Source organism: Bufo bufo, chromosome 3, assembly GCF_905171765.1.
Source record: "Bufo bufo chromosome 3, aBufBuf1.1, whole genome shotgun sequence".
NCBI classification, from domain to species: Eukaryota; Metazoa; Chordata; class Amphibia; order Anura; family Bufonidae; genus Bufo; species Bufo bufo.
In genome coordinates, this window is record NC_053391.1 from 439,107,047 (window position 1) to 439,120,981 (window position 13,935).

At 43.5% G+C, this 13,935-nt stretch overlaps 1 protein-coding gene across 1 annotated transcript in view; it reads right to left on the minus strand.

The window, feature by feature from the left end:
- Nucleotides 1–13,935, minus strand: part of MAP4K4 (mitogen-activated protein kinase kinase kinase kinase 4) — a 158,851-nt gene that overhangs the window by 56,879 nt on the left and 88,037 nt on the right. Inside the window, 4 exon segments of the mRNA XM_040425023.1 lie at nucleotides 9,848–9,926; nucleotides 10,019–10,073; nucleotides 10,407–10,537; nucleotides 12,204–12,294. Of these exon segments, the coding sequence (XP_040280957.1) occupies nucleotides 9,848–9,926; nucleotides 10,019–10,073; nucleotides 10,407–10,537; nucleotides 12,204–12,294 (356 nt within the window).

Below are 13,935 nucleotides of genomic sequence, written 5' to 3' on the forward strand. Positions count from 1 at the left end.
AATAGCCATCTTGGCTATGTTAAAGATAATTCAAACGGATCCGTTCTGAATGGATGCAGACAGTTGTATTATCTGATCGGAGCCGTCTGTGCAGATCCATGACGGATCTGCACCAAACGCGAGTGTGAAAGTAGCCTTAGCCAGCATACCTTACAATGGCAGGCTTGTGCCATATGAGACATTCCAAACCAGCTCTAATCTGACTGAGAGCCAGTAAGCCTCAAAGTTACTTCAGATCTGTTGGATGGCTTGGGTGGACCTGCGCACCTAGATCAATATCATTAGGTAGACAAAAAGTTTTCTGATTGTCCCAACATAATATTCAATAACCTTTTTATACAGTTTTGTCAAGTAAAAACTAAATTTGCATAAACATGGGCATATGGGAAAGACATGCAAATGAGCTGAATCTGCCTGGTTTTTCAGTTGAAAAACAATTTGCATGGAAAATTTGTGATCCACACTACTCATGAACAACGCCATCTATTGGTTTCATAGTCTTATGACAATACTATTACTCTTGTCATAAGACTATTAAACTAATAGATGGCGCTGTTCATCTTGTTGGGGGGCTAGTAAGTGGGGCACACTGCTCAACAAAGTCCACACACCGTGTAGCACTTAGCCTATAATAGCCTGCGCTAACATTGAGGTGTATATCGGATTGCTGCTATCATTCACACATCTTCTAGCAGGGTGTATCTGAGGACTATTGTCCTGCTTGTAATGACTCATGAACAGCGCCATCTATTGGTTTCATCTAGATAATAGGAGTCCAAGACGCATCCAGCTATCCTCTTAATGCTGTTTCCAAACCATTTTGATGGGGTTTCCATCAATTTCTAACCTTTGTTTTTGTGAACCAGACATCCTCTTCTTTTCCAAGCAGGGGGTGCATGGGGTTCTCACATTGACTTCCATTGTGTTCGGTAGAGCACATGAGCATACCGATGTGTTCAGCCAGAGCAGCCGAGCACACGAGCACTTTGGTGCTCGATCAACACTAGTACTTATGAAACTGACTGACTTGTTACATGGGCGCTTGGCAGTTGAAGGCATCTGTGTTGGTCCCATGTTCATATGTGCCTGCATTACTGAGAAACAAAGTTTTAATATATGCAGATTAGCCTCTAGGAGTAATGTGGATGTTGGCATACAGGTTCAGCTTTCTCTGCAACTGCATGCCCCCTGCACTTTGATTGACAGGATCAGGCAGTGAAAATGTGATCACACCTGGTCCTGTCAAAGTGGAGAGGGCGCGGCAGTTGCAGAGAGAGCAGAACCTCTTGGTGTAACGGCAACACCCCTATTGCTCCTAAAGGCTCAGTTGCATGTATTAAAGCATGGGACCAACACAGATACAATCAGCTGCCGAGCACTCCTGTAAGGCTACTTTTACACCTGCGTTAGGTGCGGATCCGTCTGGTATCTACACAGATGGATCTGCACCTATAATGCAAACGCTGGTATCCGTTTTGAACAATGAACAATGATAATGCAAACTGATCCGTTTTGACTTGCATTGAAAGTCAATGGGAGGCGGATCCGTTTTCAATTGCACCATATTGTGTCAGTGAAAACGGATCCGTCCCGATTGACTTACATTGTAAGTCAGGACGGATCCGTTTGGCTCTGCATCGTCAGGCGGACATCAAAACGCTGCAAGCAGCGTTTTGGTGTCTGCCTCCGGAGCGGAATGGAGGCTGAACGGAGGCAAACTGATGCATTCTGAATGGATCCTTATCCATTCAGAATGCATTAGGGCTAAACTGATCCGTTTTGGGCCGCTTGTGAGAGCCCTGAAAAAGATCTCACAAGCGGACCCAGAAACGCCAGTGTGAAAGTAGCCTAAACAGGTCAGCCAGTTTCATAGGAACAAATCTGCTGACAGATGCTCTTTAAAGAGGAAGTCATTTTATGTTGCCCTATGCTGACAGATTACCTGAGCAAAACGCTGGGTCACTTTCCTTTTGGCAAAATCAGAATAGAGCAGCAACAGCGCAAGCCAAGCACGAGTCGGCTCAATACATGGAATGCACTAGAGTGCTCATGTTCATGACTTCCCTGCTCAGATAGGGCAGCATAAAAGTGGTGACAGATTCCCTTTGGAGGACAGTGCATGCAGAAAAATAGAGGAAAAGTGCCCCAAAAATAAAATCTAAACTAAATTAGTGATGACATAAACCAACTCAACTTAAATTCTTTGAATGGCTAGATCACATTCCAGGCCTTAATCCAACCGAGAGCTTTTGGCAAGGCTTGAAAACAGCTGTTAACATGCAGCTCACATGCACGTATTCAAGCATGAACAGTTTAATAAAATATAAAAAGAGAAAATGAGAAACATTGGGGTAAAAGCTGAATAGATATGCATTCAATTACTTCAATGTGTACATCACTGCAATTATTTCTAGATATTTGTCTTCCCTTTGACAGAGGATGCAATCATTTTCTCCCTTTACACACACTTCAGCATCATCGTTTTCACTCAAAAAAATGTGAATACTGACTACTTTCAACCAATAGGAACACTCAAAACGGGCAAATAAAGCAATTATCAGATCATTTTTAGAATCCACACTGTCAGATTTAATAAACTACGAGGCCTTCCTTGGAGACATCTTAAAATTTACAATGTAATAATCATCCTTACTAACTTCCAGAAGTGACAGTTCAGGTACAGATAAGAAAATTGATATTATGTATACATGTATTAGATACACTATGAGAAAGCACCAGCATGTAATGTATGCCATTAACAAAGATGGGATGAATAAGCACCAAACCAATGCACCTTCCTCTAATGCTTCCCTGAATATAATTCATGTACATAAGGAATGAAACAATTAATTAGGTCATACAGTAGGGTGCACGATCAAACCGAAAATTACATGATACTTCAAGTTGTGACTGCTGTTTGTGTGGTAAATATTACCAGCAAATGAAAGAAAATAATCACACCTTAATGAACAGAATACATAAACCAGTCATCTCACAACCTTTCATTAATTGGGCTTCAAAGCTACACTGTGTTCAGCCAGAAAGAATGAAACTATTAAGTCAGCTTAAAAGCTAAGGACACCATTTTTTATTATTGATTTACATGTATTTTGGCCCAAAAACTATTTTAAATAAAAACATATTACAAAAATAAAGCACCATTTAGTTTCAACAGCTCACACTATATAGCGGTTGCACAACGCTGTTTGACAAATCTGTCAGATTGGCCATCTGGAACCAGGTTCAAAGAGAGAGCAGGCAATCTGAAGGCACTGGTGGCAGAAGGTACTTCAAGATGATCCGGAAAGAATTTTCTCTTTACGTTCTGAATTGTCTTGATGGATTACCTTCTGCCAGCATCACCCAACAATTGCCTTATGTTTTCCTTTTCAACCCAGTTCCACATACAAGCGTTGGCAGCTCATGGTGTCAAGCCCACGCTAATATGCAGGAGCTGGATTTGCCTATCTACATGCCCTAATCAGAGTTGTCCCTGGGAAATGCACAACTCCTAAAGGTAAGCACAATTGCTACTGTCAGGTACGCAGCTAGGGGAAGGGGGGCCGGGCAACTGCACATGCCCGGGGCGCGAAGGGTTAAGGGCGTGCCAGGGCAGTTAATTTAGATCAGGGGTACTCAACTGGCGGACCGCGATTGCCAGCTGTCCGGACCCCTGCAGTGGTGTGCTAAGTGGGGGGCGGTCCGCCCCAAGTGCCGCTCAGGGGGTGCCAGAGTCCAGAAGCCATGAGCGCTTCCATCAATACAGAAGGAAGCGCTCATTGCTGGAGTGCTGGGAACTGCGGTCCTGTCACTCACAGCTCAGCTCCCCGTGCTCCTCCCCTCCTTCATGCCAGCAGCCACAGAATGGTGAAGCAGGAAGACTTCTCCCTGCTCCATCATTCAGCCTGCAGGCACAGATCGCGCTGCCAGCCTGTGTGGGAGGAGCCGGCAGACTGGAAACCTGCATAAGCTCCACCCACACAGTGCTGCAGAGCGATCTGTATCTGTAGGGGAGATAGGACTGTGAACTTTAGGAACGGGACAAGGTGAGTAGTTACTGTGTTTATTTTTTTTGTTTTTAACACAGAGGGGGCACAATGGGCATTTCTACTCTGGAGGAGGCACAATGCACAGAGGGCATTACTACTCTCAGGGCTCCAGATGGCGACCAAAATGGTCGCCAATGCAACATAGAATTTACAAATGGCGACAAGACTTTTTAGTCTTGTCGCCATTTGCAACTAGACCCGCCACCGCAGCTCTGCAGTTAAATACAGCGGCGGGGCACAGGAGACGATAGTGCTCTGCCCCGCCGCCGATGTTCTTCTCAGCAGCGCAGTGAAGGAGTCTCCCGTCTCCCCCCCCCTGTGCTGCTGCAGCCACCGCCGCCAATGAGAAGAGGGGCGGGAGGAGGAGGGGAGGGGCTGTGGCCACTGCGCCACCAATGAAGATAACTGACCTGTTAATACAAATACAGGAGGCGGGTGCCGGAATCAAATAGTCGCCACCCGACCTCTATGTCAGGGAGCTGCGATCCGCTGCAGTTAACCCCTCAGGTGCGGTACCTGAGGGGTTAACTGCCGCTGATCGCAGCTCCCTGTCAGAGGTCGGATGCCGGCTATTTGATTCCGGCACCCGCCTCCTGTATTTGTATTAACAGGTCAGTTATCTTCATTGGTGGCGCAGTGCGCCCCCCCAAACACCCCAGTATAATAAACATTGGTGGCGCAGTGGGCAGTGCCAATGAGGGTTTATATAAAAAAAAAAATAATAATAATTAACTCACCTCCTCCAATTGATCGCGTAGCTGCCGGTCTCCTGTTCTTTCTTCAGGACCTGTGGTGACATCACTGATCTCATCCCATGGTCCATTACCATGGTGATGGATCATGTGATGTACCATGTGATGAGCACAGTGATGTCACCACAGGTCCTTTGACAGGTCCTGAAGAAAGAACAGGAGACCGGCTGCTACGCGATCAATTGGAGGAGGGGAGTTAATTTTTTATTTTTATTTTTTAACCCTCATTGGCACTGCCCACTGCGCCACCAATGTTTATTATACAGGGGTGTTGGGGGGGGCACTGTGCCACCAATGTTTATTATACTGGGGTGTTGGGGGGGGGGGGCGTGCACTGCGCCACCAATGTTTATTATACTGGGGTGTATATAATGTTTATTATATTGACCTTCTACTGAGCATTCTGTATTAAAGAATGCTATTATTTTCCCTTATAACCATGTTATAAGGGAAAATAATACAGTGAATAGACTTTCATCCTAGCAACCATGCGTGAAAAACGCACCGCATCCGCATTTGCTTGCGATTTTCACACAGCCCCATTAACTTCTATGGGGCCTGCGTTGCGTGAAAAACGCACAACATAGAGCATGCTGCGATTTTCACAAAAACGCACAAGTGATGCGTGAAAATCACCGCTCATGTGCACAGCCCCATAGAAGGGAATGGGTCCGGACTCAGTGCGGGTGCAATGCATTCACCTCACGCATTGCACCCGAGAAGAAATCTCATCCATGTGAAAGGGGCCTAAGGGTGAATAGGACAAGGGTTCCAGCCCCTAAGGGGGCTAATAGTAAGTAAAAAACAAAAGAAAACAAACAAAAAAAAACACTAAGGCTACTTTCACACTTGCGGCAGTGTGATCCGGCAAGCAGTTCAGTCGTCGGAACTGCCTGCCGGATCCGCCGATTTGGATGTGACTGAAAGCATTTGTGAGACGCATCCGGATTCGGATCCGTCTCACAAATGCATTGCAAGAACGAATCCATCTCTCTGCTTGTCATGCGGACAGACGGATCAGTCTTGTATCTTTCTACACATTTTTACCGGTCTGCGCATGCGCAGACCGGAAGGACGGATCCTGCATTCCGGTATTTTGAATGCCGGATCTGGCACTAATACATTCCTATGGGGAAAAAAGTCTTCAGTTTTTTTTCGCCGGAGATAAAACCGTAGCATGCTGCGGTTTTATCTTTTGCCTAATCAGTCAAAATGACTGAACTGAAGATATCCTGATGCATCCTGAACGGATTGCTCAACATTCAGAATGCATGGGGATATGCCTAATCAGTTCTTTTCTGGTATAGAGCCCCTAGGACGGAACTCTATGCCGGAAATGAAAAAACCAAGTACCCTAAAATATTAAAATTAAATCCCCCCTTTCCCAATTTTACATATAAAATATATAAACAATAAATAAATAAACATTACATAGTGCTGCTTCCGAAAAGTCCAAACTATTAAATTATTAAAAAATATCTCCTATGCAGGGAGTATTCGCCATTTTTTAGTCACCTTGTCACCCCAAAAAATAGGATAGGACTGTTCTATTGTGGGCCGAACGTTTCATAAAATGCGAAATGCACGCGTCTTTTTTTGGTGTTTTTTTTTTTGCGCTGTATTGAGTATCGCAATACTTTTTTATGGTGACGAAAGCGAATCAAAATTTTGGTATCTAAACAACTCTACGCCGATCTGATCAGCGTAGCATTGTCACGATACCAAAATTTAGATTCTGTTTCGATTTGGCGACGAAAAATTTTATTTGGCTCCTAAATTTTTCAGTTCAGGAGCCAATGGCTACTAGGTATTTTTTTTAGTCTGGAGCACTGACTCTGAAGGGGGTACATTGCACAGAGGGCATTATTACTGTGAAGAGGGCACAAAGGGCATTACTACTATTAAGGGGGCCAAATGGGGATTTCTACTTTGGAGGGAGCACAATGGGCATTATTACTTTGAAGGGGGCACAATGGGCATTATTACTTTGAAGGGGGCACAATGGGCATTATTACTTTGAAGGGGGCAAAATGGGCACTATTACTTTGAAGGGGGCACAATGGGCATTATTACTTTGAAGGGGGCACAATGGGCATTATTACTTTGAAGGAGGCACAATGGGCATTATTACTTTGAAGGGGGCACAATGGGCATTATTACTTTGAAGGGGGCACAATGGGCATTATTACTTTGAAGGGGGCACAATGGGCATTATTACTTTGAAGGGGGCACAATGGGCATTATTACTTTGAAGGGGGCACATTGGGCATTATTACTATGAAGGGCGCACAATGGGGATTACTACTATGAAGGGCGCACAATGGGGATTATTACTATGAAGTAGGCACAATGGGGATTATTACTGTGAAAAGGGCATTACAACTGAGAAGGGGCACCGAGTGGGCATTACTACTGTGAGGGGGCACTTAAGGTATTCATACTCTCTGGGGAGGAACTAAGGAGGCATCACAATGTGTCAGGACACTAAGGTGCATCATAATGTGTGGGGGCACTAATGGATTACCCTGCTGTGAGGGTGCACTTAAGAGTATCATACTCTGTGTAGCACTAAAGGGATATACTTTGAGGGGCATTAAAGGGGCATCATTATTGTTAGGGGGCACTGAAAGGACATTCTTACGGTTTGGTCGGCAGAAATTAGATTAGGTCGGCTTGGCGGTGTGGATTATTGTAAAAAATAATAATAATGCAGCGCTACACACCAATGGTGATGTCCTTCCTTATATATTTTTTTGCAGCTCGGACCTTCATCCTACAGCAGACTCAGGTGTGTGGAACTTTACAAAAAGTACTTTAAGCCCCCTGATTTAGATGGTGCTAGACTTTGTGGGAGGAGGTGCAGGCCCGAAAATCAGGCTCCTACACAGCCAGCAAGTGTGTGAGTGTGTGTGTGTGTGTGTGTGTGTGAGTGTGTGTGTGAGTGTGTGTGTGTCTGCATTGTGCGGCTGCTGCTGGGGAATGCCGAATGTGTGCGATCATAGGAGAAACGGGTGAGAATATATAATTTTTTTTTTTTCCTTTATTAATGGATCTGGAGCGGGTAAGACTGAAAGGGACAGAATGTGGACATTAATACTGTGAGGGGCCACAATGAGAGAATTACCACTTTGAGGGGGCACAATGTATGCATTAATACTGTGAGGGTTGCACAATGTGGGCATACCTACAGCGAGGGAGGCACAATATGGGCAATCCTACAGTGTGGTAGCACTAAGAGGAAGGCAACAATCTAGATTACCCTGTTATACATTGGGATGGCTAGGTCTTAGGACTGTATTACACCAACAGATTATCTGACAGATTTTCTGACCAATCATTGGTCAGATGGCCTATTACACGCACAGATCTTTTGTTATACTCACTATTGGTCTGATGGAACAGATATTGGTTAGATAATCTGTTGGTGTAATACAGGCCTTTCAGGGTAAGCACACTGATTTAACAGGGACAGTTACCAGCCCTTTTTTTATGCGATTATTCTTTTTCCTCGGACAGCACAGTGACCTTGTTCAGGTTCCAGCGGACATCACGCTTATACACCAGCAAAACCCTGGATGCGGTAAGACCAGTTGGTTCTTTCATTTATCGCAAGGTGTACCGGTACCGCCGTGTAGCATATGATAGGTTTTATCAAGTAACATACTGGGGGTCATTTAAAAAGACTGGCTTTGTGCATTCAAGTCAATGGGTCCGCAAAAAAAACAGAACACATACGGAAATGGATCCGTATGTCTTCTGTATCCGTTCCGTTTTTCCGGAACCATCTATTGAGCATTTTATGTCCAGCCCAATTTTTTCTATGTAATTACTGTATATGCCATACAAAAAAAACAGAACAGAAACGGAAACACAACGGAAACAAAAAATGGAACAACGGATCAGTGAAAAACAAACCACAAAATACTGAAAAAGCCATACGGTCGTGTGAAAGAGGCCTTACAGTTACGGAATATATTGGATAACACTGACAGTATTATGTCAGTGTTTTCCAGTACACTCCAGACCTCTAAGGGTTACATAGCATCATAAATCAATATAAAGCTATACGACCCCGGCAGTGCTGGAAAGTCAGGCCGGGTGCTGCACTGCAGTCCGCAATGTGACATCCGCTCGTCTGAAAGGGGCCTTATACATTCAAAAATTTCATTAAAAAAAACAAAACACAACAGGTGTAAAAATATTCGGAAGGATATTATTTAAAAAGTTACGTTTTAAGCTATACACCCATAACCCTAAGGGGAATGGGTGGGATTGGGCGAGTATAGTTATGCAATGGGTATAGTCAGAGGTGTGGCTTAGTATAAAAAAAATTGTGCACGCTATGCCACTTATATAGTCCCTCTTTCTTATTTACTAAAGTTGGGAGGTAAGTGCAGGAAGGTGCCATGCTGAATCCTTGCCCCGGGTGCCAGAAAGCCTAGCCACACCTCTGCTCATTGTGTCCTCCCAGCCTCCTCCTAATGAATTGGGGTTATTCTGCTATGTGGCATTATGTTTTTTCCTTGTTCTTGCAGAGACTAGCCATCTGACAACCCAGTTTCCAGAGCTCCTCTGCTGAACTCTCCTCTAAGCGGAGACGCGAGTATCAATCAGTCGATAATAGAGCAAGTCTCATCTGCTCATTTGTTGGCTGATTGGTAGACATTTTTCTACAGGTCAATGATCAGGAACAAGTGTTCACCCGATCATCGGCGTGTGAGGCTTGAGGTGCAAGGCATCCTAAGTCACCGGATGTACAGTTATTCCCTTCAAAGTGGTGGCAAAGCAGGCAAATTGAAAGTTTGTGGAGATCATACCATTGCATACCCTTACTCCATCAAGAATAAATGAAGTCACATTGGAATCGCAGCTTTTTTTTTTTTTTTTAGCAACTCCCGCGTGACTTCTAGTCCCTGTGAATCCCAAACCTAAAACAAATTACTTTCTTAACACCTTGTGTCCCACATAAGCAAATTATGCAAAATCTAATGGCAAACGTGAACAGCATCTTTCCGCACATGATGCCACCCGACAACAGAAACTCACCATTTCTTGGATTTTAGCCGCGGAGGAGGATTTCTTGGAATAAGGAATAGTGCTCTCATCGGGTGCATATCACAAAGAGCTTGGAAAACAAACAAATGTGTAAATTTTACTTCACAATGTAAAATGTGTAGAAGGCTTTATCATATCATCAATGCTTTCATAAGAACTTACGGGGTGCCCCTTCTGCCATCTCAATTGCAGTTATACCACAAGACCAAAGGTCACTCTGTAAAAGGAAAGAAATCAAAATCAGTGCCTCTAAAATCATGATCATTATGGACGAATGAAGTATTCAAATCATCTTCATTAAGAGAAAGGTTTCTGTGCAAGCATTATTCAAGGTTTTAGGTCACAGTGGATAATAACCTGCGACATATCCCAAGCAATTCTCGTGGAAAACAATCTGTCACGCATGCAGTGCAGATGTGTCTCCTCTACAGACTGCACTACATTAGTCTCTTGCTCCAATGTTCCTCAATCTGCACAACACAAACATGTACAGGATGGAAATACACCAACAGGTACATCTTTTTGTCATACTAAAGTGAAAATAACTTACTCTGTAATCGTAGGTAGCATCTGGGTTCTCATCACAGGCTATAACTTCAGGGGCCATCCAATATGGTGTACCAATAAATGTATTCCTGCGGCCTACTGTTCTGTCCAGCTGAGCACTGACACCAAAATCCACTGTAGAAGACACATGAGCACAAGACATTGATCTCTTGAAATAAAACATTTCGAGTTAAAGGCTGCAAAGTCAGCTGATCTCCAAGCTGCAAAGTGTGCTAAAGCCTCATTAGAAATTCATAGGCCGACGTGAAATCAATATCAGTTTGCACCACTGCATTAGTACATTAAATTTACCTAAAGGAAAAGAATATATCATCATGGAGAGTTATGTGATGTCCCCAAAGGCTCGTTTACATGGCCTTATCTATGGCACCTTATGAAAATATAGAAATCATTACAAAGGTGTTTTGGGATTAGCTCATACAGTATGCATTTCCTATGTATATATTTTTTACCAAAAGCTTGAATAGGTCAGTAAGAAAAAGTAATGTTTCAAGACTACTGAAATATCACCTATGCTATAATCGCTTCAAGAAATGGATAAATGAATTCCATCCATTGTGTTACACTCACTTCAAGACCATGCCAGGCGTCCAACTGCAGACAAGCTTTATTTCTGCTTGATCTAAAGAAGGACAATCTGTGCCTTGACTTTAACCCTCCGTCACTAAGTAATTGTGGGTTCCTGGATGACTTGCTTTCTATTTTAATTCACTCTCCCCTCTCTAAGTATATATCACAAGACATAGTGGGGCCTAGGTCTGTCTGCGGACTAGGTATATTTATACGGTAATCAAGTCAGATGCATTTCTGTGGTGTGCTACACAAATATGGGTTTCTCTCATGCAGTCCCCAGCCAATAAATACAGAAACAAAATAAAAATGGCATCACTTGCTCGGAAATTGTGTTTAAGCTTAAAATATTAATTAATTATTCTGTGCAGCATAAAATTAAGCTGCACAGAATGCGACAACATGTATAGAAACTCCTTGTTGCAGGAAACCAATGCCCTAGTTCAATCAGGTTGCACCGATCAGACATCACATTCTTAAAGGGAACCAGTCATCAATTTTATGCTGCTCTCACTCAGTGCAGCATAAATTAGTGACAGAAATTCTGATTTCAGCGGCGTGTCACTCAGCAGCTAAAAGTAAGTGGTTGCCGAGAACCAGCAGCATAATCATTGCAGCCCAGGCCTTGAAAAGAGTCAAATCTACCTGAGAAGAGTCCTGGTTATTCATAAGGTCCTGTTCTCCCCACCCATCTTCTAATGATTGACAGTTCTCTCCTTACTTTTCTCCCTAGAAGACATCAGCAGATGGGCGGGGAGAGCAGGAGCTTATGAATAACCAGGACTCTTCTCAGGCAGATTTGACTCTTTTAAAAGGCCTGGGCTGCAACAATTATGTTGCTGGTTCTCGGCAACAACTTTCTTTGAGCTCATGAGTGACACCGCTGAAATCAGCGTGTCTATCACTACTTTATGCTGTCTTTGGTGAGTTAAACAGAAAATTGATGACATGTTCCCTTTAATTGGTTTATCAGGGCACGCTGAGCTAGCCAATCGCTTAGGACCTTGGCAAAGTCTGAAAGCGGCTTGAAACACAACTCTCAACAGAAACGCACCATCAACCATGAGAGTATGACAGGTTAAGCAATCCTTTATAAACTGGTGCAAGAAGAACGAAAGTCTATAAAGAGAAAAATATCCACAAATCATAGTTTGTCAGGTTTAGTTTTCATGTGTTGATACTTAGTTAGAATATGCTTAATGTCACTTACCCAGCTTCACCTCTGCATTCTCCGTCAGCAGCACGTTCTGTCCTTTGATATCCCTGTGAATCACGTGGTGAGCATGGAGATGAGCCAAGCCCTTAAAAGAACAAATGAGATATAGCATAGTGAGAACTTATAGCCAACCTGATGAAAAGATACAATGTCTCAGCAAGTCAGTGTAAGAAAACGGTCTGTTAAAATTAAGACAGAGACAATGACTCACGATCCTTTGTCTTAAATGGAACCTGATCCTAGTTTATTTATAACGGGATGCATTTGGCAATCAATGTGATGAAAATCAAGACTGAAACCACATTAGACATACAAGTTGAGACACAAAGGACAGACTTAGCTTTGATAGTTTCTCCCCTCCCACCAAAAAGAAAAACCGAACGGATGAATGCACCTTAACTGCAGATCGCAGTTCATAAGAAAAAGTATAATTAAGCACATAAACCCGATAACTTGCCCCAAATGTATTTCAATATAAATCATTTTCATTACACACTAAAAGAAAAGGTAATTGTACTTTCAACAAACGTAACCAATGGTACAGGTAAAATAGGAAACCTTGTTCTATATCTTATCTGAAAAAAAATGCCTTGTTCTTCCTCTAGCAGCTCATTCATCCCCACCCCTACCATCTCACTACAGACTCCTATGGGCAGCAAGTAATCGGATCCTTCAGTGAGCTGGCGGTCTGTCTTCTCTCTCCAGACTAATTTCAACAGACAATTTTAAGGAGGGGAAGGACATGGGGAAAGAGACCTTTTTCTCTAAGATATATTACAATGTTTCTGGGTTTTGTTATGAAACGCTAGCAACAGATCTGAGATTTTTTTTGAGAGCATCAACCAACAACTTTAAGTGTGTGGTAAAAATCTGTCTCCCCTCTGATGCAGAATTGGCAGGTTGGATTTCATAGATTCTGCATTAGGCTTACAACTGCCTATTGCACTGTGTGCAAAAACAAGTCACTCACTATACACCATACAATATATACACACACATTGACAACAACAAAAATGCACCCAAATATAAAGTTCAAATTGCTCCAAAACCCGGCATGCAATTATGTCTCATTAGACACTGAGCCTTGCCACAAGAGGGAGTAAAAGTGCTTTCCCGATACCCTATAAAAAGGCTCTCAGTGGCTACGTTTTGGTAGTGTTCCTCTTGGTGAGAGATCGTCGACTGCTAGACATGTCTCTATGATGCACTCAGGCATTTTTCACCGTTGACAGAATTTGAGAGGGGATACATTATTGAACTGGCAAAAGCAGAAAGTTTGTTTTGACAAACTGCTCGCTATCTAAGGCTACTTTCACACTTGCGTTCAGAGCAGGTCCGTCTGGTGTCTGCACAGACGGATCCTCTCCTATAATGCAGATGTTTGGATCCGTTCAGAACGAGTCCAGACTTTACATTGAAAGTCAATGGGGACGGATCCGTTTGAAAATTGAGCCATATTGTGTCATCTTCAAACGGCTCCGTCCCCATTGACTTACATTGTAAGTCTGGGTGGATCCGCTTGCCTACGCACGGCCAGGCGGACACCCGAACGCTGCAAGCTGCGTTCGGGTGTCCGCTTGCTGAGCAGAGCGGAGGCTGAACGCTGCCAGACTGATGCATTCTGAGCGGATCCGCATCCACTCAGAATGCATTGGGGCAGTACAGATGCGTTCGGGGCCGCTTGTGAGCCCCTTCAAACGGAGCTCTCAAGCGGAGCCCCCAACGC